Consider the following 27,793-nt stretch of genomic DNA (forward strand, 5'->3'; position numbering starts at 1 on the left):
TTTTAGAAAAGAGACCCAACAGTCTAATAAGCATAGTCAATGTCAGTTTTATTTTGGTCATGTTTGTGAAGACAGACAGCAGAGACGTATTGCACCTAATGCTTTCACAAACAGTTTATAGAAAAATATGAAAGTATGGGAACATAATTTCATCCTCATGATGTTCCAAACATATGACTTTATTCCCTGACAAGCCTCAGTAACTGTTTTTCATAAAATCAAATCATATTTTACGTTTTAAGAAAGCAAGTCAAACAGGTTTGGAACAACAAAGAATTGAAGGCAATTTACATTTTGTGATAAACTTTTCCTTTAATGAAACACGTATCATACACAAGATGGACAAACAATGCTTATCCATTTAAACAAATTTTTTTTTTTTAAATACAAATTGTCTTACCTTAATGGAAACCCATGTCTCTCCACTGACTGAAGGAAAAAACCAAGGGCAGTTGCTGCTTTGTTATCTGTAGCAGCTCCAAGGTACATGATCTGAGGGAAATTATCTAATGTTACATTTATGTATCCCATCAGTAATTTTTTATGTATTTTTCAAGGCAAACAAAACATAGTGAAGAGAAGAATTAGAAAAATACCTTTCTGGAGTAGCCATCAATGGCACAGAAACATACTTCAGCAGCTGTTAAGGCTACAAGGTAAAACAAATTTTGTTTTAATGGCTTGATGTACGGTATACTTTACAATATGACATACCTTATAAGTTTGTGGTTTGTGTCTATGTGAACAACATGAGGGCCCCGCACAGAATAAGTCCTTCTGACTATACACCTCAACTGTGGCAGAGGCCACTCGATGCATGGAATCCCATACTCTTGTCCATGGCACATGGTGACTCTTTGCTTGCAACCGTCCTTTCATCATTCTATGCCCTAGGTGTGGACTTTTAGCCTTTACCGAACTGACTAAGTTGTCAAGCTCCTCATCTGTGATCTTAGAGTAGGTGTCTTTTACAGAAATACCATACTCATTGAGTCGATTGATAGTCCTTGTTGACACACCCAGGAGCTGGGCAATACATGGAACAGACAGCTGCATATTCACTAGTTTCTGAAGATGCTCTCTGGAAATAGTAAACTTTGGAGGTCCCTTTACTCCATATTGCACTTCAAGGGCAGTTATGGGTGCACTGTTATTTGTAACATGCCTCTCCACTGTGTTTTTTATGGTTGAGAGTTCATTAAAATGTTCTTCTGGGACTGTAATTTGATTATACACATAGGTGATGAAAAGAAGCTCATGGTTGCATACAAACTGAAAGTTGTCTAAATCCAGTGGTTGGCGACTCATTGCATACTGCAGTTTGGAGAGCAGTCTCTCCATTATCATCTTTACCAGTTCAACACTGATGGCATCATTGTGCCCACTGCCCTACAACACAACAGTTTCTTCAATTAGTAATGAAATATACAAAACGCAAAATAAGGTTTGTATGGTCTTCTTGACTACAAGATATTATGGAAATTACAGCTTAATTTGTTATAATATTACTTTCTGTGTAGCTGCTATACAAATACAAATGACTTCTTGACAGCGTGTTTGTTGTTTGACATCAGAGGATCCTCTCACGATTGTCAATTATCTGTTAGCAATAATAATTTCTTACAAATATGTACACTATCCAAAGCTGCTGGTTAACGTTAGCGAGTATGGCTAATAAATCCACCACTTTAACTTCTTTATCTGAAGTAAACGCTGTTAATACACATTTAATGCTAATTAAATCAAAGGAAACGATCAACTTTACATACCTGAGATCCACCCGCATGCCTCTGCTCGGCCATGATGATTGATCCGTGTCTCAAGTTAATGATGTAACTTGAGCCCGTTGTACACGCCCCAATACCCTGACTCCACCCACACGTCAAAACAGTGCCATAAAGCGAAACACACAGAAAAGTGAAGCGCAAAGGCAAAACGGTATCACGAGCTCACACTTGATGAAAACGCAGATTAAAAGGAGCTTTGCAAATTAATTAGTAGGTATGGTAAAGAAAAAGATGTGTGGCAAAATCATTGCTGTTAAAAATCTGTTGCAGAGATAAAAAAGGATTAAAGTTCTTAAATTTATTTTACAACAGTCATTGATTTTTGCAAATAATTATATCTTTATTTTTGCTATATTTTATTTTTCTTTTGTGATACTTAATTTTTTTTTTTTGCTCACTTTTTTCTTTCGCAAAACTTTATATTTTTGCAAATATATGTGGCATGGATTTGACTCCATACGTTTCGCGGTCTCAGCCTGCCCACATTGGAATCGCGCAACGCTATTGGTCGAAAGACCTGTCAATCACGGGATTATCCGCTTCACGGTAGGTTGGTACGGACACCCAAGCAGGAACACGCAATAAACGCGTTTTGTCTTCTAATCATCATTATGACGTCGTAATGAGAGGCGCGCGGCTCTTCTTTGGAAGCCTTTGATTGACAGGTCACCCCCAAATATTTTTTTTTTCCTGCAGAGAGGCATTTGTAGCGCGTAGTGATGCATTTGGGATTGTTTTGAAGCAGCATCCGTTTCCGAGTAGAACTATGAAGTGTCCACTCATATGCAGTTTATAATTAGTTGAAGGTTCTTTGCGTCCAGCTCAACTGCACTACATTGCACTCCCTGCATTACATTGTTTTGGCTTTGGAGTTGGAATAAGTATGGGATTGCCTGCTCTTGAGTTCAGCGACTGTTATTTGGACAGCCCGCAATTCCGAGAGAGGCTCAAGTCTCATGAACTGGAGCTGGAGAAGACCAACAAGTTCATCAAGGAGCTTATTAAGGATGGGAAAGCTTTAATTCAAGCACTGAAAAGTAAGATATATTTTGTTTGTTTATGAGTGTGGTCTTGTTGTGGGGCATGACATCATAGTTTTATGTACTTTGCTTTGTTGTCTTGTCTTGTGAAATATGCAGATTTTTACATATTAATAATCTGTTCTTGATTAATAGTCAGTTAGTGTTGCTTTTTCGAAACATGACAGAATAGTGTGTTGTAATAAAATTATGCTTGCTGTATAACTGTACTATAACTGATATTTTAAGTGTGGTAGTATTATTTGTAGTCGCCATTCATATAAATAATAGATCACTTATAAGTTGAAATAGCTTGCGTACAGTTGTCCCTAATAGTAAAGCCTTAAATGTAATAACATTTGGTCTTAAATGATATAACTACTGAATTGAAGTGTAATAACCATACTGAACTGTATGTAAAATAAATAAACTGCACCTTTTACTTTCATCAACTGTACTAATGTAACTATACTGACTATCAATAGCTATCAATAATGAGTGCATAAACATGATATCTAAGTAATTACAAATACATGCAAACATCATAAAGTATACCAAACACCCTTCTGGTGCATTTGTATACATTTAGGACCAAAGGTTATTACATTTAGGACCTATATTGCATTTACAAACTTTACTACATTTAGGACCAAAAGTTATTACATCTTGGACCTTTATTAAGTTTAGGGCCTTTATTATATTTAGGACCAATAGTTATTACATGTAGGACCAATATTTATTATTTCTAGGACATGTATTGCATTAGAAACTATAGCTATTATATTAGGGCCTTTATTAAATTATTAAATATTAAATATTATTTAATACATTTTAAATCAGTTATTACATTTAGGACCAATAGTTGTTGCATTTACGACCTTTATTACATCTAGGATCAATATTTATTACATCTATAGGACCTTTATTACATTCAGGACCAATAGTTATAACATTAAGGCTTTGATTACATTTAGGACCAAAAGCTATTGCATTTAGGTACTTTTTATATTGAGGACCAATAGTTATTACATCAAGGACCTTTATTACATTTTGGAACAATAGTTTTTACATTTAGGACCTTGCACATCTAGGACAAATATTTATAACATCTATAGGACCTTTATTACATTTAGGACCAAAAGTTATTACATTTGGGACCTTTATTAGGGACCAATATTTAGTACACCTACAGGACCTTTATTAAATATAGGACCAATAGTTATTACATTAGACCCTTATTACATTTAGGACCAAACGTTATTACATCTAGGACCTTTAATTACATTTAGGACCAAAAGTTATTACATTTAGGACCTTTATTAGGGACCAATATTTAGTACACCTACAGGACCTTTATTAAATATAGGACCAATAGTTATTACATTAGAACTTTATTACATTTAGGACCGAACGTTATTACATCTAGGACCTTTAATTACATTTAGGACCAATGGTTATTACATCTAGGAGTCAGACCTTTATTATGTTTAGGACCTATAGTTATTACATTAGGGCCTTTAATTACATTTAGGACCAATAGTTATTACATTAGGGCCTTTAATTACATTTAGGACCTATAGTTATTACATTAGGGCCTTTATTACATTTAGGACCAATAGTTAATACATTTCGGACCTTCTATTACATTTAGAACCAAGAGTTAGGCTAAAACATCTAGGATCTTTTTACATTAACACCAACAATGATTATATTTAGCAATTAACTTTTACATTTAGTTTGACATTTTGTTATAATTAAATGGCATTCATAAATGTTTAAGTGTGGCTTAAGTGTCCAAATACATTTTGGGTCCACTGTATCTGCATGTAGAGTTTAAAAGCATCCGTTCTGTCACACCAACCTTCCTCAGTGACCCACAGTAAACACAACACACTGCCTGAAATTTTCACTCCACTCCCCATTGCCTTTCAAAACAAACATACTGGCCCCAGCAGAATGAGAACACACTGGAACTCACATTCAGTTTGACTTGAAAGCAAACAGGCTTTCGTCAATTTACAGTGTGTAAAATCATGAGACATATGGTGTGTCCCAATTTCTGAATTTGAATCAGCTATAATTCCCATGGCTTTTATGATATAAAGTCAAATAGCCTGGAAAAGCCTCATCTTGATTTTTGGAACTGACAGTTTTAACAACAATAATTGTCAGGGCAAGACGTGTAACGTTAGTTTTCTGTAGTCTAGAATAGCACTCTGGCCTTCCCAGAGTAACATTTTATTGTGCTGGTGAGTTGAGTGAGGTTCTGTATAGAGCGTATAAGGAAATGTTCTCTGTGACTCATGTTTTGGCAACAACCAAATTATTGCCTCAGGAAGGATTGTTTCATGTGCAAAGCATGTCATTTTTTGAATGCGTTCATGGTATAGGGTAACAGTACATTTTAAGGTACTTCTATTAGCTGGTATGCTTTTTAGTTTGTTGTCTTTTACCTGTAGTAAAAAACAGAAACTTGCTGAGAAAGTTTTTAGTGGTTTTCACTGTGTTGCTGCAAATATGTTCTGGGTGGTTGCTTAGTAATTAATTAATTGTAATTTTATTTATCACACATTATACATTTGCACATATACAGTGAAATTCTTTTTTTCACATATCCCAGGTAAGCTGGGGTCAGAGTGCAGGGTCAGCCATGATACGGCACCCCTGGAGCAGATAGGATCAAGGGCCTTGCTGAAGGGCCCGACAGTGGCATCTTGGCAGTGCTGGGGCTTGAACCCCCAACCTTCTGATTAGTAACCCAGAGCCTTAACTGCTGAGCCACCACTGCCCTGATGTCAATAGAGTGCTTAGATACTGCTCCGATCCCTCCTTTAATGTCTATGTGATTTTTTTCACCCATATTATCATTATATAAGTACTGTATATTATATTACATTGTAGTTAATGTGTACCAATGTCATTGCAGTCACATTTCTTTGGAGGGACTCTGGGTCATAAAGTTAGACAATTTGAGGTTGATCATTCTGTGTTTTTAAAGTTAAAGTAAAGTGCAGGTGATTAAAATTCTTGTAACATTGTTTCACATTGCTTGCGTTTATCACAATGTAGAGTTCCCTACTGGTCCACCCTTCCTTTTTGTCAGATGGCTAGGAATAGGATATGGCAAGCCGAATTGACTTTTCAGTTCAAATTTCACTAGTTAAAATTATTTATTTATTTATTTTTTAGATTTTTCACCTGTTTCACCCAATTTGTAATGCCCAATTCCCAGTGCGCTTTTAAGTCCTCGTGGTCGTGTAGGACGAATCCCAGTTGCCTCCGCGTCTGAGACCATCAACCCGCGCATCTTATCACGTGGCTTGTTGAGCGCGTTGCCACGGAGACATGGCTTCACGCCATCCACCACGGCATCCGCGCTCAACTCACCATGCGCCCCACCGAGAACGAACCACATTATAGCGACCACGAGGAGGTTACCCCATGTGACTCTACCATCCCTAGCAACCGGGCCAATTTGGTTGCTTAGGAGACCTGGCTGAAGTACTAGTTAAAATTCTTGATATCAGCATTACTACTAGTGAAAATGCTGAATCTTAAATTATCAGAAAATACATTTGCTCTAGTAAAAATGGTTAATTCTTGATATCAAAATAATAAGTTTTTAAATCTGTACCTGCATTTACACTTGTAGAATTTCTCAATGATGTCATTCACTCCTGTGTAAAACCCAATTACAGATATCTAAAATAAATTTCTTACTAGTTAAAATTCCAATTTTACAATAGGGCTGGGCGTTTTTTCAGATTTTTCAGATTAATTCGATTTTGCATTTTGACACAATTTTTATATTTTTTTAAAATCGAGAAATCGAGATTTTGCAAACAATATTGCAAACGCTATAGTTAGATACATTGTAAGTCCGCCAAAGGCTGAACAAGAGAAAAATAATTCATAGCGCTTGTCTTAATGCCGCTCCCGATCTGATCAGCTGCACGTGTGTGGCACGCTCCAAATGAACGTGACGGGTTAACAACACGGAGACTGACATAAAAGACAGCAGTAATATTCCCAGTACGATTGTACACAGTGTGATTGTATCTCAGCTTCGTCCATCATGCAGGTATACACCGGCTTAAGACCATAACTGGCCCCGGTGTGTGCATGTTGATGAACGGTCTCCTTTCTTTTCTTTTTACCCATAAAAAAGCATTAGTTATGTGACAGTTATGGGCGCTTCATTTCATATCACGGAGAGGCTATATATGGGAGAATCAACCATCTGCCGCTCCTTTTACCATGATGATTCAGATAGATTGCCAGTTATTTCTTTGTTCTGTGACGTGTTTCAAGTGTACTGCATCTATAGCCATCATTTGGTGAGCTATCATTTTGACAAGCTTTGTGAGTTGAATTGTGATGATAAATTATTTCATATTGCTGCACTGCTCAGCATGAAGCACTAGAGGGGTTTGTGCAGGGGTTTATGAATATACACACAAATCATCTGACATACATTGAGTACTCTCTAGATAACCTTGATAATTTATAGATATTGATTTCTAGATAACTTTCTAGATAGACTTGGTTTAGATAAAATAAATAAATACACTGGCTAAGAATTATTTAGCAGTTTTCTTATTCTATTATTTCTGAACATTTGGGTTTATTAGATTTTAATTTATTTTACATTAACATTATATTGACAACTTGCCCCTGTGGTGCATTTGTACATTTTTCTTGCACACCTTTGTTTCCAATAATGAAAAGAACTTGGATTTCTCTAACCAGCCTTGCATTCTAATACAGAACATACAATTTGAATCATGTTGGAGTACATTTAAAAGTTGAAAAAATCGAATTGTGAATCGCCCATAAGTTTGATAAAAATCAGGATTTAATTTTTTTTGCCAAATCGCCCAGCCCTGTTTTACATATGAGCAATGAACTTACAATAAATAGGATAATTTCTGATATCAGTAGTCACTATACTGCAAGTTCCTGACATCAACAATTGAATTACTAGTAAAAATGCTCATTTTTGTTATCTGTAAATGTATTGCAAAATGATAGATGTAGTATTTTTAAATATCTGGAAATGGATTTCAGATATCAATAAACTAAAGAGTGATCAAATATATTCTTACTAGTGAAAATCAAATTACAGATATCAAAAGTTTGCATTTTTACTAGCTGTAATTGAATGGTTGATATCAGTATTGGACATTTGCACAAGTAACAATGTAATTATTGATATCAGAAATGATAATTTTTTACTAGTAAGAAGCACATTGCTGTCATGTTGAAATTAGAATTTCAACTAATAGGAAATTAATGATATATATCTGTAATTGCATTTTAAACAGAAGTGAATGACAGATCATTGTGAAATTCTACTATTGAAAATTCAGTTATAGATATAAAAAAACAAGTTTTTTACTAGTTGGAATTCCAAGTAATGATGCAATTACTGATATTAAGCAGTTTTCACTAATAATTCCCTGATATCAAGAATTAGTATTTTAACAAGTGAAAATGGAATTATTGATATCTATAATTCATATCCTGCACATGATTAAATGTTGAAAATGCTTGAGTGTAAACGCACGTGTAGGAGTGTCCTTCACTTCATTCCTTCAGTGATTTATTGGGGATTTCCTTTCACTTTTTGCCATCTGTCCTAAGAGGGCTGACTCATGTGGAGATAAATGATCCTCTGAACCTCTCTAGAACACTATAAATGGTGCTCAACATCTGTATCACCGCTGTCAGCTGTGCTTGATAAATGAGCCCAAAGCTGCTGTAGTTCTTGAGCTGTGACAAATTCATAAACATCAGGCATCAGCAAAGCCAACATAACAGCTCGTAATAATTTGCGCGAGATGGCGAAATAGTAATTTAACATACGACTTGGCTTGTGCGGAAAGCTATGACTTTTATTCCCATAGAGACCAACCAATCAACAAACTTTGCTGATTGCTCACATTTTAGCTAGCCTCCTATCCAATACTTATTTACTTTTTTTTTTCAACTTGTGTGCGATTTCTTACGATATCACCATCTCATACTATTATTATGACTTGTCATGGGACCAGGTTGGACAAACCTCGACAGATTACTCCCTGAAAAAGCTATTCCTTTCAAAAAGTTGACCCTCACTGAAGGTCATTGTGTAATTCACACACTGCTACGACTTTCACAGGAAGTAAAGGGAATAAGAGAGCGTGTTTCCTCTTGGTGGATGAGTTTGTTTTCACACTGCACATAGAGGAGATATACATTCAGTAGTGCTTCCCTAGAGATTAACACATCATGAGAACAAAGAAACAGGCGTGTGTGTGTTTGCATGGTTTGTGCTCCATTTGGAGCGAGTTGAAGGGAAATTAGGGCAGCCTGCGCTTGATAATTATTGTCGTCTATAATCTCAGACCTCCATGTCTGGAGGCAATTTATGAGAGTTGATGTTGTGTTCTCCTTAAGTAGACTTCAGTCTGTCATGTTGAGCATGAGTGAAGCTGGATTATTTTTTTTGTAGGATTATGGCATATCCTCTTTAATGATGAAATGTTGATATACTTTGAGATTATAACTGCATTAGGTGGATCCTAACACCCCGGATTAGAATCATTTAAGGTTCTTTGATAGAGGCTTTCCATTAGTTACTAATTGAGATAAGCAATGAAAACTTTTACATGGACACCAGAAAGCCATTTATTGTGAGAAAGCTGCTTAAATGGATAGTTCACCCATAAATTAAAATTCTCTCATCATTTCAGGATCAGAATCAGAATCAGAATGAGTTTTATTGCCAAGTATGCTTACACATACAAATAATTTGTCTTGGTGACAGGAGCTTCCAGTGTACAACAATACAAAAACAACACAAAAAGAGCAGTAAGACATAGATAATAATAAAAAATAAAAACTAATTATACACAAACGTACAGACACACACATACATACATACACACATACACATGGGTAGTGCAAATCTAATACAATCTGTTATGTACAGTGCAAATGTTTTTTTTTGTTTTTTTTTCAGAGGAATGTAATGGCAGAAGAGGTTGGATGTGTTGGATAAATATAAGAAAGACTAAACTGTGTATTGCACATAGTTATTGCTCAATGGGGCAATTTAACTGTTCATGAGATGGATAGCCTGAGGGAAAAAACTGTTCCTGTGACTGACGGTTCTGGTGCTTAGAGCTCTCAAGCGTCGGACAGAAGGCAACAGTTCAAAAAGGTAGTGGGCAGGGTGAGTGGGGTCCAGAGTGATTTTTCCAGCCTTTTTCCTCACTCTGGAAGTGTACAGTTCTTGAAGGGGGGCAGGGAGCAACCAATAATCCTCTCAGCAGTCCGAACTGTCCTTTGTAGCCTTCTGATGTCTGATTTCATAGCAGTTTTTGAAGTGCAGAGGACAGACTCAATGATTGCTGAGTAAACTGTATCAGCAGCGCCTGTGGCAGGTTGAATTTCCTCAGCTGGCAAAGGAAGTACAACCTCTGCTGGGCCTTTTCCACAATGGAGTCAATGTGGGTCTCCCACTTCAGGTCCTGTGAGATGGTAGTGCCCAGGAACCTGAATGACTCCACTGCTGCCACAGTGCTGTTTAGAATGGTGAGGGGGGTCAGTGTTGGAGTGTTTCTCCTAAAGTCCACAATGATCTCCACCGTTTTTAGCGTGTTCAGCTCAAGGTTGTTTTGACTGCACCAGACAGCCAGCTGTTTAACCTCCCTTCTGAATGCAGACTCATCGTCATCTCGGATGAGGCCGATGACAGTGGTCTCGTCTGCAAACTTCAGGAGCTTGACAGAGGGGTCCTTGGCGATGAAGTCGTTGGTGAAGAGGGAGAAGAGTAGTGGGGAGAGCACACATCCCTGGGGTGCACCAGTGCTGATTGTACAGGTGCTAGAAGTGAGTTTCCCCTGTCTCACAAGCTGCTGCCTGTCCGTCAGAATGCTGGTAATCCACTGACAGATAGACATGGGAACAGAGAGTTGGTGTAATTTATTCTGGAGTATAGCTGGGATGATGGTGTTGAAAGCTGAACTGAAGTCCAAAAAAAGGATCCTTGCATATGTCCCTGGTCTGTCCAGATGTTGCAGGATATGATGCAATCCTATGTTGACTGCATCATCCACAGATCTGTTTGCTCGATAAGCAAATTGAAGGGGATCTAGAAAGGGTCCAGTGATGTTCTTCAGGTGGGCCAACACCAGTCTCTCAAATGATTTCATGACCACAGATGTCAGGGCGACAGGTCTGTAGTCATTAAGTCCTGTGATTTTTGGTTTCTTTACTCACCCTCATACCATCCCAGATGAGTATGACTTTCTTTCTTCTGCAGAACACAAATTAAGATTTTTAGAAGAATATCACTTTGGGCGAGAAACAGTTCAATATTTAATTACTTTTTACTATAATTGTTTACTTCTGGTCGCTCTCCTGTGCATGAGGGGAATCAGTTCACCCTGCCTCTCGCGTGACGTAAACGCGTTGGCATGTTCGTGCGAGAACTGACACGATACAACGGAAGTGCAGCTTGATTTACATCACACGAGAGTGTGCTTACATCACACGAGAGGCTGTGTGTACTGATTCCCCTCATGGATGTGCACATGAGAGCAACCGGAAGTAAACAATTATCGTATCGCTTTAGAAGACATTCATTTAACCACTGAAGTCGTATTAGGGATGTGCATGCGTAATATCGTACTCGTTCTGCACAAGCTACTCGAGTATTAAAAACACTACTCGAATATCGCAAATTAATTTTCCTTTCCGCATTTGCCTGCTGTGAGCAGGGCTGAATTACACTGTTTTCCCTGTGAATCTCTCACCAGATCTCGCAGTTACAATAGAGTCCACTGGGGGCGCTGTGGATTCGTGTGGTGTTGAGGTGTTGGATGAGAGAAGAAGATATATCATGGCGTTGGTGCAGCCAAGTTGTATTAAAAGGCAATACTTGTTATATTTTGGTTCTTATTGAATTCTACTCTATTTGTATTTGGTTTTTGTTGGAGTCATGCAAACCAATGGATGAGGATCTGCTTTTATGGGGGGAAAAATGTGACGCAAACTCGGAAGCTGGTCAGACCAGTGCAGTTTTTGTGTATGAGTGTGAAATCTATTAACACAGACAGAGTGCATTTTATAAAAAAAAAACAACTTTCACCATTTGTTTTTCTGAATAATAATATGTGAAATGATGGTGAACTATATCTTTAAGGTTCGAAATCGGTGTATGCGTTTACAAGCACTGTGTTTGTGGCTTTTTCTGTACTCGGTCAGTAAGCAGCTTTCTCAACGGTAATGTAATTTTTCCGTGACTCTTGTGTAAATAACAACATGGGATCTGAGGAAGACTTTGCTATTTTATTCTCTGTTTCTTTGCTTTATTTCCAGATATTCACAGTTGTTGCTGTGTTTGTTTCCTTCACTTTCTATCGCGACCTCTAACGGAATTGCACTGCAATAGTGGGGTTTCCCTCTTTCATGAAACTCCCGGATTCCCCCAATGTACGAGCGCATTTGCACGAACATAAGGGACAGTCAGTATTTTACATTGGTGTGTATAAATGGGTATAGTTTATAGTTAATGCGATTTTCCTACTTTAATTCCAGAAATGTTTAATTATTTCCAGTGTGTTGACTTGTTGTTGGGCTCCATCCTATGACGTTTGTTATCCGGTCTGTTTACGCACATACGCACTCCTCAAAAACTTGGAACAACACCGCTTATTTGTTACATGACCACAGTATGCTGCGCTTTTCAGGAGAAACCAAGGTGTGCTCAATTTCTATGTACAATTTATTAAAAATTTAATAACAATTTAGTTTTGTCATGTTAATAAGTAGGCCTAAGTAGGCCAGTGTGAATTTGATTTTGATATAATGAATTTAATGTGAATTTTAAATAATTGATCTTAACATATTAAATAATTTCTGTTCTAAGCTTGTTTTGGAGATGTAGCCAACATAAAGAATATGGCATGAATGGTGTATTTCACAAATCACTGTCAATGTTATCACAAATAGTGTTTTTAATTTCCGAAGTGCAACTGCTGAGACCAAATATGATCTAACAATGATCCTACATGAACAAGATCACCACTGAAGACCTAAAGGGATGAGTGGACACCTGTGTCACCACCACAGCGCTTACTGAATGCTGTTTGAACATTAAGTCTGTTATATTATTCACTGTACGTGGACCAATAATTTAAGAGCTAAAGACACATATTGCATGTCTGATGGTAGTTTTAGATTTTATGGCACCTTTCTCAGGCTGTAGAGGTGTGATAAATGTGTATTTATCAACCTGCCTTATGTCACACAGGCACAGGCTTTTGTCAATAGTTCAGAAAGAACCTACATATATTTCTTCTATATAGATATCCCTTATTAGGCCTAACATGACCAAACATTACAATATTTAATGCTTAAATGGAGCGCAGCTCATATCCACCATTGAAATCTGCTACTCTGTAGAGCTGCATGGTTGCCTACTTTCTGACATCACAGTAATTTAATCTTTTAATCAACATTAATAATCGCGATTACAATATAAAGCACAATAATCAACAATTGTGCAGCCCTAATATACTGTATATAATCGAAAGGTTTTCGATTCGATTCAAAAAAGATTTTTGCAAATTCAAAATGATTCGATTCGATTCACAATGAAATTCGATTCAATTAATGATTCAATTCAGATTTTTTTTTAAATGCATTTAATGTGCAAGAAAAAAAAAAGGCAAACTTCTTAAGATTGTTTATTCCACCAAAAGTAACTTGAAAACCCCCCCACATTAAATACATGTACTGTACATACAGACTACTTGGAATACAATAATAGTACAAGAGTACAATGTGACAATAAAATATTTCAGAGCTGAACATAGCTAAAAAAGAATTCCATATTCCATTTTCACTATAAAAAATATTTGTATTAATTTGCTTTACTTTTCCAGGCCTTGAAATCACAATTTTTAAATTCCCTGATATTTCCTGGATTCTATGACCATGGGGACCCTGAATCAATAAACTAATCCAAATATTACAACATTAAAGTAACATCATCTGACTACATTCAGTTTCAAAGGAAAGAGAAAAGCAATCATATAAATGACTTCAATTTAAATGTTTTCTGCACACCAAGTCCCCAACTAAACAATGATGCCAGTAAAATGGCACTATTTTATCTTATAGAAAATAACTGCTTAATAAGATTCCTCACAATTAAATCTTTTTATTTCAGTAGTGACCCAGTGTCAGAAATTAACTTTTACATTTATGGTCAATATTTGCGCCCTTATATTTGATTTTCAGGGGCATTTTTACCTTTATGAGGGCATATTTTTTTCTAACAATTTAAAACATAAACTGTGTCTAATCCGTTTATGTCAAAATGTCAATTTAATCGGTTAATTCATACAAATTCTTAAGTCTGACAATGTATATGTCTTACCATAAAAATTACATCAACATCAACTATATCAGAGGTTACAAATAAAAAACAGAGGGGGCCTGGGTAGCTCAGCGAGTATTGACGCTGACTACCACCCCTGGAGTCACGAATTCGAATCCAGGGTGTGCTGAGTGACTCCAGCCAGGTCTCCTAAGCAACCAAATTGGCCCGGTTGCTAGGGAGGGTAGAGTCACATGGGGTAACCTCCTTGTGGTCGCTATAATGTGGTTCTCGCTCTCGGTGGGGCACGTGGTGAGTTGTGCGTGGATGCCGCGGAGAATAGCGTGAAGCCTCCACACATGCTACGTCTCCACGGTAATGCGCTCAACAAGCCACGTGATAAGATGTGCGGATTGACAGTCTCAGACATGGAGGCAATTGAGATCCTCCACCACCTGGATTGAGTCACTACACCACCACGAGGACTTATAGTGCATTGGGAATTGGGCATTCCAAATTGGGGAGAAAAAGGGAGAAAAAAATAAAGAAATAAAAAATAGAAGAATTTATTACGAGGGCATTTTTTGCCCCCACATTTTGAATTTGAGGAGCATGTTTATCATTTTTAATGGCATTTTTGTCCTAAGCTCCCCTTAATTTCTGACCCTGTAGTGGCCATGCAGCGAGTTGGTAGCTATATCAAAAGGTTTGAGCACGTTTGACTCGCGACATTGCGAGCTGTCATTTGCTTATGAGTGGCCATCCGGAGGAGATATCAGACATAAGGTGCTTGAAAGACTCAGAAAGTTGCTCAGAAAGTTTCAGTGAGAGTTACAAATGGAACGGAGAGCAGGCGCAATCTCATGAAGGGTGATGGAAGAGTGCAGCGCGCGTCTGTGAGGGGAGAGCTGTGAGGGCGCACGCTCAGGGATGCGCTAGAGAATGAAGCTGTGCATGTCTCATAGAGCTGGGCAATATGGCTACAATATGGCTCGATATATTTCAGCCTATGGACAAAATTCGAGATATATCTCAATAATTATGTTATTGCTCTGAAATGGCTAAAAAGTGTTTTTTTTTTTTTAATCAGAGAAACCATTATTTTTCCAAACAGCCATTGTAGCCAAGTAGAATAAAAAAGGCATTAAATAAAAATGTATTTAAAAGTACTGAAGGCATAATTTCCACAGATTTAGTCATTTTCATTGATATGCACTTTTATATTTATACTGTGTTTTATATACACAATGATGCTCTTTAATATTTATACTGTATTTTATATACTTAGTGATGCTTGGTAGCATTATAAAAAGCAATATCTTCTTATATTTAAAAAAAAAAAAAATTGGTGTAAAGTAATTAGGGCTGAAAAGATTAGTCGACATTATCAACAGCATCGACAATAAAAAATTGTCGACAAAAAATGTCATTGTCGAATAGTCCTTTGATCTCATTTAACATAACATGAGATCATAATAAACTCTAATGATGACGCACGAGAGCTGCACTGCAGTCTGATGAGGAGAAGAAGATAACACAGGTCACAGTCCAGATGCACTCCAAACTTTCACATCTTCAGGTGATGTAGATCGCAAAGTATAAGGGAATTATACAAAAATACCAAATAAGTAAATACAGAAGCACTCTCGTTGTGGAATAAGCAGAGTCGGCACTGCTGCTCCGCTTAAGCAAAACTTGCTTGTCGAGCACCTTTAAAGGAAACACCCTGGTGCTTGCTGCAGCTAGATTATAACGTGATGGCTTGCGACTTATCGAATCATAATATATGTGTCACTGTGCATTTCTTATCATAAAGAAAATTAGCAATACATGGCTTTACTAATAAGAGAGAGTTTGTATTTTTGTGAGTTAAAGATGAATTGAAGTGAACAGAAAGGTGAGAGAGGGTAGTCTTCACCCCATTATACACTGCAACAAAATACATTTTTGATTTGTTTTTGTTTTGGCTTGTTTTCCAATATAAATATCTAAAACTCCTTTAAAACAATGTACATTTACTTTAGCAGCTATACTGCAGAACATTTTTTTTTTATCTGAGAATGTTAAATATAATATTAAAAATATAAATATTTTAAAAATCCTTTAAAAAAAGAAGCAGCATATAAGATATTTAGACTTGCTTTTAGAGAATAGATCTTGAATATAAGTATATTTTGTCTTTACTGCACTTGTAGAAGTATAACCAAGTGAGAAAATACACTTATGTACAAAATAAACTTATATTTAAGAGTCACTCTCTTAAAGCAAGTCTAAATATCTCATATGTTGCTTCTCAGGTAAATGTATTTTTAGACTATTTTAAATGGAAAACAAGACAAAAACCCTTGATAACAATAGGAATTGTTGCAGTGAATTTTTTACTGAATTAAACTTTTTTCCCTTTAATTCAGTGAATGTCATTTTGAGGTATTTTTAAAAGATGATTTTGTCTTCTTTATTGTTAGTAAACACGTTTAATACAACCTTTTAAGTCGGGTCACAAGCTGAATAGTCGGTTAAGAGCTAATGATTAATCGTTGAAATAATCGATGAATAGTTGTTCTAGTAATCGTTGGATTAGTCGATTATCAAAATAATCGTTAGTTGCAGCCCTAAAATGAATAAGGTGTGCAAAAACGACAACTATTTTTTGGAACACAGTTCAGGGTTTTTCCTGCATTGAAAATATTTTGGTGGCCGGCGAAGCAAAATTTCGGAAAGCCAAAGCAAATTTGATGATATTCACGTTGCTTTTGGCACTTTATAAGCGCTAAATATGCTCCTCGTGGTACGCGGTTGTGCGTGGGGTGATTGAAGACTGGTATCGCGTGTGTCGCACGATCCACCAGTGATGCGCTCTGCTCTGACCTACTGTATACTGGAGCATGCAGGTGCATTTGCATCAACCAGGCTTCCCTCGATATGCAAGCTCCGGTAACAGGATAGTGCAGAGCGGATCAAATGCAGGATTAAACAGGGCTTCCCACGATATCATAGCACAAAACAAACCTTACATGAGAATTTTCAGTTTTAAAGCGCTATGGGGCAATTCAGCCATTTCAAATGGCTACAGCACTGACATTCTGAACAGCACTTACGAGGGAAAGAGAAATCACCTGTACCAGCATTAATTACAAGACTTTTTACATCTACACATCAGCACCCTTACTGACATTTTATCACAGTAAATTTTAATAGATTTTTTCATTATATTACAACTGTGGTAGTTGTATTAAAAAAACGTAATATTTTAAATGTGTTTAGGCTTTTATTCTTTCATAAAAATTAAACAGATTATTTATTAAGAAAGACTACCTAACTAAACACTGAGAAGCCATCCATGGTCTTAACTATGATAAACACAAGGGCAAGTAGGCTACAGTGTAGAATAAAAGTTTGGACCTTTATAAATTATGAAGAAAGTCATGTGTAATATATTTTCTGTTCTAATGATGTTTGATATTAGGAAATAAACTGGCCTGGCTTGGCTTCAGATATTCCAAGAATCACAATGATTCCTAAATCATTAAGAGTCTGATAAAAGAAAAGCAATATCTGTTATGGAGAAAGAAACAAACATACAGTATTTACTATAGATGCACAGTCACAAATCAGTAGTGATTTACTCATAAAAATATAACTAGCCATATAGAAATAAGTTGTTAAAATAAATGATATTTATTACAAAAATGAAATGCAGCAACATATCTTAAATATTAATTGCAATTATGTAAAAAACAAAAACTGCATCGTGATGAACGTACACGTCAGCCGGTGCCGAAGACCATATTTGTCCCAGGAAAAACCCTGCAGTTGAATATTGCAAATACCAAATAATACTAAATTATTATTAAGTTTATTATTATCATATAATACTGAATTATTATAATTATTTGAGCATAAGATTTGTTTTTATCTAAAAGTAAAATACACTACCGTTCAAAAGTTTAGGGTCACTTACTCATTTGTTATTTTTATTATTTTTTCACATTTTAGAATAATAGTAAAGTCATCACAACTATGGAATAATAGAAATGGAAATATGGGAATTATGTTGTGACTAAAAAAAATAATTAGGGATGCAGCAATACCACTTCTTCTCTTCCGATCTGATTCCGATAACGGAAATCTCAGTATCGGCCGATATCGATCCCGATCCGATATCAGTGTTTTTTTTGCATAATCAGTTTAGAATATCTTTACATTATTGTGTGGAACTAATTGGGAGTACTCTTTAATATGTAAAGAAACACAAACCTCTAACTACACATTATTTCAATATAAATGTATAGCTTATTAAGAAAATCTTTATTGTTAACTAGTATACTGGATAATGTAGCAGCAAAATTAACAGTAATTCCAGTATAAGTAGAAAAGAAGCCTTTTTTTTTTGGCAACATTTTTTCAACTTGTATCTGGACTTTAAAGGATTCAGATCTCTCTTTTGTTAAATTTAGTTGTAAGATATCAGCTCACTTTTCATTCACTTTTATTTTTTGGAACCCATTCAACTTAAATATTATTATAATTTGTAAACAAATGATAATAATAATAATATATTATAATAGTAATATATAGTAATATATCTCAATCGTGCACATTTTGTCACAGATCCTCTGGTCTCTCTCTCTCTCTTTCTTCCTCACTGCAGTCACAGCACTCACTCTCCCCTGAGTTCTGATTACACGCACCTGCATATCATTAGTGGCTAATCAGGGACTGCATATATACCCCTGCTTTCACACACACTCTTTGTCTGTTCTCATTGATTGTATCTCTGAGACTCCAGACTGGTCTACTATGTCAAACATACCTGTGTCTTCATTATTGCCTGCAAGTATCATAAGACTGTTGTGAGTTATCTGTTCATCGTGTCTGTACCCTGTCTGGAAATAACTCACCTGCTGTTTGCCACTCTGCTCAACTGGATTTACTCACAATGTTTACATCACTGTTTCAATCATCTGTTCATTAAACCTTGCTACTGAGTTTATATCTCCGCCTCTGCGACACCTTTAACTTTTAAATCCTCATGCTTTTATTTTGACATTCTGAACTCTCCAGGAAGTCCTGTATGTGTCTGTTTGTAGGAAAGTTCACAGTAGTTTAACTTATTCAAATTCTGGTAAAAATGCACCTCCTGTGCTGTTCTAAATGCATATTTTTAAGTGAACCGAACTATTGCGCATCTACATCTGAGATGCCGTCTGGGAGTAGTGCTCAAATATTGCGCACTGCTGTGAAGGCTAAAAATAGCCGCGAGTGTGTGTAAACAGAGCAGCGCCATTCAATAACACATTGGAGCTGCATGTGCATTTTATATATTTACTTATTAAACACAGCCTTTTGTGATTCACAGAGCTATCGCACATCTTCAAGTGGCTTTGAATAAAATGCACGAGTCATATGAACTACTTTGCGTTTTAATGGTTCTCTTATGTCAATTCGAGCTTGACAGTAACGAACATGAATAAAACACAGTATCGGATTTGGATTGGGCTTGTCGGACCGATACCCGATCAGTTTAAAAACGTCAGGATCGGTGCATCCCTAAAATAAATCAAAACTGTGTTATATTTTAGCATCTTCAAAGGGGCCATGCTTTGCCTAGAATTTGCAGACATGTACTCTTGACATTCTCAACCAACTTCTTGAGGTATCATCCTGAGATGCTTTTTAAACAGAATTGGAGTTCCCATCTATATGCTGGGCACTTATTGGCTGCTTTTCTTAATTATTTGGTCCAAGTCATCCATTTCAAATGTTTTTTGTAATATGTTGGCACAATTATATTTTTGTCTAAACTAATTTTAAACATTTAAGCATACACCTTCAGATCAAAAGATTTAAGATCATGAGAAACATTTCTGGCAAGTGACCCCAAACTTTTGAACCGTAGTGGTATTTCCATCATTTTTACTTCACCTTCGCCTGGAGCTTTTACTTTGACACTGAAAGTACAATGTGTGTTTGACAGTCAGTTCCACATCTGGTGAACTGCTTTTCTATTATGCTGTTCTGCTTTAAAAGATTTGTATTAAAATCGTATAACGGTTACTAATATTTGGAATTGCGCAAGCACTTGAACCTTCAGCCATTTTCTTTCACAATGCATGTAAACTGGTCTAAAAGCACTACACAAGCCCATCAGCTTTAAACATGCACAGATCAGTGTGTCACGGTTTATTCAGAAGCGCACACTGTCGCTGCCATTTGCAGTTTAATAATCACATGTGACCATATTGCCATTTTTGTTATTTTGATCAATTACACACCCCTGAAGGATTGTGAAATGAGTCTACTGATGTACTATATGAAAGTTAATGGCTAAATAAAAGGCACATTAAAATCATCGTGATATTCACGATATTGCTTTTTATATCATCAGCAAAATCATCACGATTATATTGTGAATATTCGATATCGCTCAGCCCTAATGTCTCATTTAAATTGCACATGCAACTAATTTAATATTTATATATTCTAAAATATTGTATACATATTTGCTGAATCGCGATTCATTCGATTTTTAACAGTCTATATAGATTTTTGACCAACACTAATGATTCTTGATTCAAAAATCCTATTTTGAGATCAATGCATATCGGCAGGATTACTAATTGATGCATTGAGAAAACGAGTGAATCTTTACATCCCAAATATATATATATATATTTTTACAGAATAACTCATGTAAATGCTTAGTTTAAAGGTGCACTTAATATTTTATGCATGTTGTCTTGGACCTGGATACAGCATCATTCAAAGGCAATAGATTTCAGTTACTGATGCCATTGTAGAAATTCACTGTCAGCCATGATTAATATAATCATGGGTGAAAGTGTCCAATAACAGGGTGCTTACTGAGATTAAGTGAGTAGTATTCAGCTGGTCATGTGATCCTAACATGGCAGCCTCCATGAGGGGAATCTTGAATGCGGAAGTTGTTTAAGGACAAATTTAAGTCAATAAAAAAAAATCCCTTTTGATTGGCAACATTTTTTGCCTGAAGGTCTTAATTCTACCACAGCTTCTTTTAAGTGTCAAGAAACCTACATTTGTGGAGTGAAGGCAATTTATTGTGTGATGGTTGTATGTTTGTGGTTTTGGGAAAAACCTTTTTTTATTTTACGTTGTGAAGCGTGAAGCCTTCAGCTAATGGCTGTGTTTCAGGAACACAAAATCCCTCATAAGAAGGGACGATTCCACAGTTTCCATGTGTTGGTCTGGCTACACCTTCCTGTTTTAGTTCAATGCTCCACAATGGAGTGGCCTCTTTTACTAAAACAAGAATTTTCCTTATGTGAATTTCGCATGAGGTTAAAGTATGTTTTTCATTTTGGGTGAACTATCCCTTTAATGTTGAAACAGAACCCCCACAAAGGTGGATGGAGGGTGGATCTCCAGGTTTATTGTTTTGAAGCAGGTCTGTAGACTTACATGAACTTTCGCTTGAACGTGACCTGCGTTGACACAGGGACTCCTGCAGGTTTCATTGTTAAGCCCTGCCAGAGTCAACCACAGCAGTCAGGGCTTATGGAACCCTGTGCGGTTTGGAAACTAGTTCAGCTTGTGTGAAGTGTTGTGTGCGTGTGCCACAGCTTAAGTTCTGTTACACATTAAATTGCTCTTATTTTAACATGCTCCTTCTGGACCGTAAAAGTTAATGAGTTGGAGGGGAGAGAGAGGACACAGGAGATGTTTTCCTGGATTGCTTTGCATGTCTGCAGTGCTGTCCAGCTGGATGTGAAATGCATGTCACTACCTGTCCTGCACAGGTAATTATTCCTGCAGTTCAGCGGGTTTAAAGGTATAAAAGGCCCAAACGAGGCTTTTGGTGCCAAAGTTTGATAAGACTTTCATATTTCTTTAAAAAAAAAAAAAGCATCTCAAATGATGTGCACTGTGCAGTTAAACTATACATCATGCACTGTTCCATCTAGTATTTGAAGTGTAGTATTATCTCAAATGGAACATTGTTTACTAAACAGAAGTATTCACCGTTTTTTAGTTGAAGGAAGCGAAGCTCAAGTGAACATCAAAGGTTATTTTGGATTTATTATTTATGTAATAGGAATGCATAAATGATATTTTGAAGCGGTGGGCTGGTTGTATATTATAAATACACATTCATATTAAATTATTATCTTGTTCCATGTTATTTGACAGCATTTGTGGCATAATGTCGATTACCACAAAAATGTATTTCGACTCGTCCCTTTTCTTTAAAAAAGCAAAAATCTGGGTTACAATGAGACACTTACAGTGGAAGTGAATGAGGCCAATCCGTAAAATTAAAATACTCACTGTTTCAAAATTATAGCCACAAGACATAAACAATATGCATGTTAAAGGGATAGTTCACCCAAAAATGAAAATTCTCTCATCATTTACTCACCCTCATGCCATCCCAGATGTGTTTGTTACTTTGTCTTTAGCAGAATACACATGAAGATTTTTAGAAGAATTTCTCAGCTCTTTTGGTCCATACAATGCAAGTGAATGGTTTCCAAAGTTTCGAAGCTCCAAAAATCACAAAGTCAACATAAAAGTAATCCATACGACTCCAGTGGTTAAATCAATGTCTCCAGAAGCGATATGATTGGTGTGGGTGAGTAACAGGTCAATATTTTATTTCATTTTTACTATCAATTCTCCTCCCTCATTCAATCTCCACTTTAACGTTCACATTCTTCTTCTTGTGTTTTTGGTGATTCCCATTCTTCATGCATATGCCCCCTACTGGGCAGGGAGAAGAATTTCTAGCAAAAACCTGTTTTCTGCATTCATATTTTATGCAATTGTGTTTGGTGACGTAGTTTGCGCATGATGAATTCAGTTATATTGAGCCACTTTTTGACAGTAATTTCAATGTCAAATGTGGCACAATTTACCAATTTAAACTATTTCAAAATTGCCTTTTCTAAGTACAATGCTCAATTGTAAAAAAATTGTTTTTTTTACTATTATTATTATTTTTTATTATTAATTATTGAGCTGTTAGCATGATTTGAAAGAATGTAGTCCAAAGCTGTTTTGACAGTTTGGATGTTGTGTTTGCACGTTTGAGAGATCAAGGTGAAATACTAATCGATGTGTCTCAGCTCGGCCTTTAGTCTCTGAAGTTTGACTTGGCTTTCAAAACAAACATGTGTAAACAGCTCCATTTTATTGAGCTTGTAATACACCAAAAGTAAAGCCTAGCTATTCAAGAAAAAACCTCCATGTATCTTGTTCCAACTTTCTATTTCAATAGTAAATACACGAACATAGAAAAGAAATTTGTGCTCGTCAAGCCATTTCTAGAAATATTTATAAGAAACATGCAAGAGGCTAGTTTTGTAGTATTTGAAAGCTGTTATTATAGGCTTTTTATTTGCAAGATCTATCTAAAAGTAACAGTCTAGCTAGGCAGATCAAATATTACCCAAAAATTACTTCTGTGTCTACCAATTATTCCACTTAATAAGTGGAATCCACTTATCAGTTCTCAAAGGAAAAATTATCAGTATACAGATTACTGATACATTTTACTGTATGGAAAAAGTAAAAAAAAAAAAAAAGTTTCCTTGATTTACTGTACACCAGCACACAATGGAAATACAAACCCAGGTTTTGGCCTCAAGGGATACATGTAATTCCATTCAATCTGATTTATTTAATGGAGAGTAACCACAGTAACTAGTGGCTGCACCACTAGCTCTGTTAAACACAACATGTGTCCAAATGGTCTACTGGACAGACAAACAAGTGCTGGATTAATTTTTCAACCGTTTGAAACAATATATATCTAGAATATTTATGGCTTAAAAGATTTAGAAGGATCCATCCTTTTAACCAAACAACCACTGTTGTCAAGTATGTAGTAAAGTAAACTTCTTCGCCACTATACTACACAATCACTGGTGAGTGTAATCTGAACATTTACCAGCCAGTGGCTAATCACAGACATTTTTGGTTATATAGCGCAAAATTTGGTTGTATATGCGAGTGATTTGCACATTGTAGAGAGTTTTTGGATAGAGTGAAAGATCTATCTTGAGATTTAAGAATCGATATCGAGATCGTTCAAATCAAGATCGCGATGCATTGGAAAATCAATATTTTTACCCAGTCATAGTCTTTAGGATACTTAATGGCCAAATAAAAAGTACATTAAAATCAACACATTATTCACGATGTTGCTTAATTTCATGGCCAGCAAAATTATCGCAAATACAGTATATTGTGAATATTCAATATCACCCTGCTTTACTATAGATTTAATATTACTAAATAATACATAGCAAAACATTCAGTTAGCCGAAGCACTTGTGTGTTTTGCTTGCAGCTCTAATTGCGTTGAATGCCACCCACCCAATGCAGTTAAACTTAATGACTGTGATGTTGAGACTTGCTAAAGGTATGATTTTCAGCACTTTCCAGGCTTTGCCATCTCATCTGGAGAGGAAATCTGAATTCAGGTGTTTTATGATATGTAGGTGGGTCAGGCAGATGTTGTTTATAATGATACAGTTTTCCCATCAGTGTGCTAAATATTGTCTGAATATGCCACAGTCAGTCCATTCACTGTCTGTTATACATTACAGACGTCCCTTTGGACTACTGATGGCACAGGAACACAGGGCCAGTGGGTGTTCAGTCATGAGACATTATTGAGTATTGCTATGAGAACACAGGCCTTTGTTCCATCAGGCAATCCCAGAAAAGTTTCCTTCGCTGTAAACACTTTGGAATTTCAGAACATATCTCTGTAAATTCACTGGAACTTAGGCCACATCCACTCTGCCATTGGCCAAATTGATGCCCTACACAGAGCTCTGGGATCGTCGGACTGAGGGGGGTTGGGGGTAATAACGAGACGCGGTGCGGACATGAGGCGATCATCTGTGCTCCGCGACACGTCCTTGTATAACGTGTGAGTAAGGGTAGCCGGTTGACTTTCTGGTGCCCCCCTTGGGAGTTGGTGCCCTATGCAGACTGCGTATATGCGTATAGGGAGCAGCGCTACTGCTAATAAGTTATCATTTGGAAACGCATTGAACTACGTTTTCACCTGTCATCCACAATAGAACAGTGTTTTTCTCCACCGAGAATGGAGCGTTTAAAAAAAATGCTGTCCATTACTTCATACTTTGGAAAACAATGACGTTAGGAAATTAAAAACAGTTTTCAAAGGAAAACGGATGGGCTCATGATCAAAAGAGTATACTTTGAAAAGCTTGGCGATCCACCATGTGCAAAACGGAACGGAACGTGGAAAAATTAAGTGTACCCTAGCCTTAAGTGATTAGCATAATACCCAAATCACACCCATCTCAATTTAAGGACTTCCACATAACTTTTCCTGAAGAGCCATCCGTCACTGTCTGCAAATGTATCCTTAAGGATGTAACAAACTCTGTGCTACGTGAATGCAGATGCTTCGTGCTACACAAGGTCGATTTTGTGCGTCGTTGCTTTCCAAAATGTGTCAGACCGCAATTTATAATGCAACACAAATAAGCATTGCGTTCTCAACGTTGCCACAAGGGGCACGGACTGTGAGTTGGCAATGAACTAGTCATGCGATAGCATCTGCATAGTTGCATAAAGTATGTTTCAGGCCTTACACTGTCTAAAGATGTGCACACAGCAAGATCTTTGAGTTTAGATAAGTGTGCCATTCTCAGAACCATCTGAAACACAATAAACACCTTTTATATAGGCCTACAGATTTTACAGCTGCATTTTTATGCTGAACCTGTCCCAGATAATTTTTTTTCTTACTCTGCAGTAAGAAATAACAGCCAATTTTTTTTTTTATTTACAATTTTCAGGGGAATCAACCTATGCATGGCTTACTTATAGCCTTTAAAGATTTGTACTGGATATACAAATGGAGATGATACCATTCGTCAGTCCTCAGTCGTCATTCCTGTCCCATATTCGCTACCACCAAAATCACTGTCTTAAATTCCTCTTTTTCAAAGCTGTAAAATGTGAAGCCCCTTTAGTTGTTTCACTCTCTCTATCTGAATGCTGACCATTGTGGCCCAAAGCTTCTCTCCCATGTCCTAACTCATGTAGAAGCAGTGAGTCCCCAGGAGGAGAGCAGTAAGACAATGGGCCAGTGTTCACAGGGCCTGGCTGGGCCGGACAAGACTGTTGGGATCAGGATATTCCTGGCTGTTAGAGGATAAGGCAGGGACAAACTTGAAGTGTCCTGCCAACCTTCCAGATTCGGTCAGTTCTCATTCACCATACGTATCCACTGGCGTGGATGAAATCCACTCAATACCGTCCAAAATGCCAGAGTTCTGCTGCTTTGGGGATGTGTCTCTGGCATTGCGGTTGTCTTTATTATGATTCATGATGTCTTTCAACACACCATCAAAAAAGTCTTCATATATAAGCACAATTACAGTTGGAAAAATGTTAACTTTTTTTCTGAATGCCCCACGTGTTCATATGGTGTCAGTTTAAAACATTTATGTTAGCCCAGCCACAGTTTGCATGCTACAATGAAAGCATGCAAACTGCATTTTTAATTTGTATTAAATTCAACTAAAAAAACTCCAGAAATATCTTCAGATTTTGAAACACTTTTGACAGACATCACGGCATTCTCACAATGACTGGCTGCTGTCCATTTTCAATCCCACGGGTCTTCCTCTCGGCTCCCATCGAGAATGAACTGAGGCGGTTTGAAAAGAAATGCACTGCAGGTCATTCTGTGAAGGAACTAGATGGATATTTAACCAGGATCAATGACAGGCCGTGCCATCAGTTTCAACAAAAGTGCATGTCAGCAAGTGGCCACAATGGGCGGCACTCATGACACCTGATCCCATTAAGCCGTGGAACTGTCTTTACTGTACAGACTAATAGAATTGCTTGTATAGGATTTGGATTCAATGTTGGTCAAAGGTCAACTGTCTGAGCTTTTTTCTGCAAAGAAGCTCAGAATGTTTAGCAGTGTTCCAAACCCTATTGAGCTGCCTTGCTGTATACTTTTTTTAGGGATGTTCAGATTCCATTTTTTTTGAGAACGAATACGAGTACCGATACTTTTTCTTTAGAAATCGCAGATACCGTTTTTTTCTGAACTCAATATCAGCAGTTTATTTAAATTTTATCATCAAAATTGTTTAAATAAGTACATTATTAAAAACTTTAATCAAATGAAAGTATAACAATTCATTTTCAACATGAAATTATTATTTTTATCAAATTAAGTGATTTTATACAGAACCTCACGGCACAATCCAAAATACAACGTTGGAATGATGTGTCAAATAAAGTGCTGCATAAGAGAGCATCACAGATGAGAGAGATTGCTTAAATATAATACAGTTACTATTGATTTATTAGTAGTAGTATAACAGTGAATATTACGTAACTATACAGTAGTGATATATTTCTGTCATACATTTTTTCATTTAAAATGAGCTTTTATTTTGATGTGTTTCTGTGTTGTAAGAACAAGGAGCTCTGATGTAATGATGGCAGAATCCCAATCCGGAAAAGCCAGTCGCTATGTGAATCACAGTAATTATTAAACTGCAAAAGGCTACTATTTAAATAAATAAATATGTAATCTGTATATGGCTCTCACTAAAAAGTGAATTAGCGCT

The 27,793-nt window shown here is 36.6% G+C and overlaps 1 protein-coding gene across 4 annotated transcripts in view; it reads left to right on the forward strand.

Moving 5' to 3' along the window:
- Positions 1-2,339: 2,339 nt before the first annotated feature.
- LOC127430411 (rho GTPase-activating protein 26-like) overlaps positions 2,340-27,793 on the forward strand; it is a 180,252-nt gene continuing 154,798 nt past the window's right edge. For all 4 annotated transcript variants that reach the window (XM_051680149.1, XM_051680148.1, XM_051680146.1 and 1 more), the window contains exon 1: positions 2,340-2,824. In XM_051680149.1, coding sequence (XP_051536109.1) covers positions 2,671-2,824 — 154 coding nt within the window. In that variant the 5' untranslated portion in view covers positions 2,340-2,670. The remainder of the gene's footprint in view (positions 2,825-27,793) is intronic.

Source organism: Myxocyprinus asiaticus, chromosome 40 (genome assembly GCF_019703515.2).
Source record: "Myxocyprinus asiaticus isolate MX2 ecotype Aquarium Trade chromosome 40, UBuf_Myxa_2, whole genome shotgun sequence".
NCBI lineage: Eukaryota > Metazoa > Chordata > Actinopteri > Cypriniformes > Catostomidae > Myxocyprinus > Myxocyprinus asiaticus.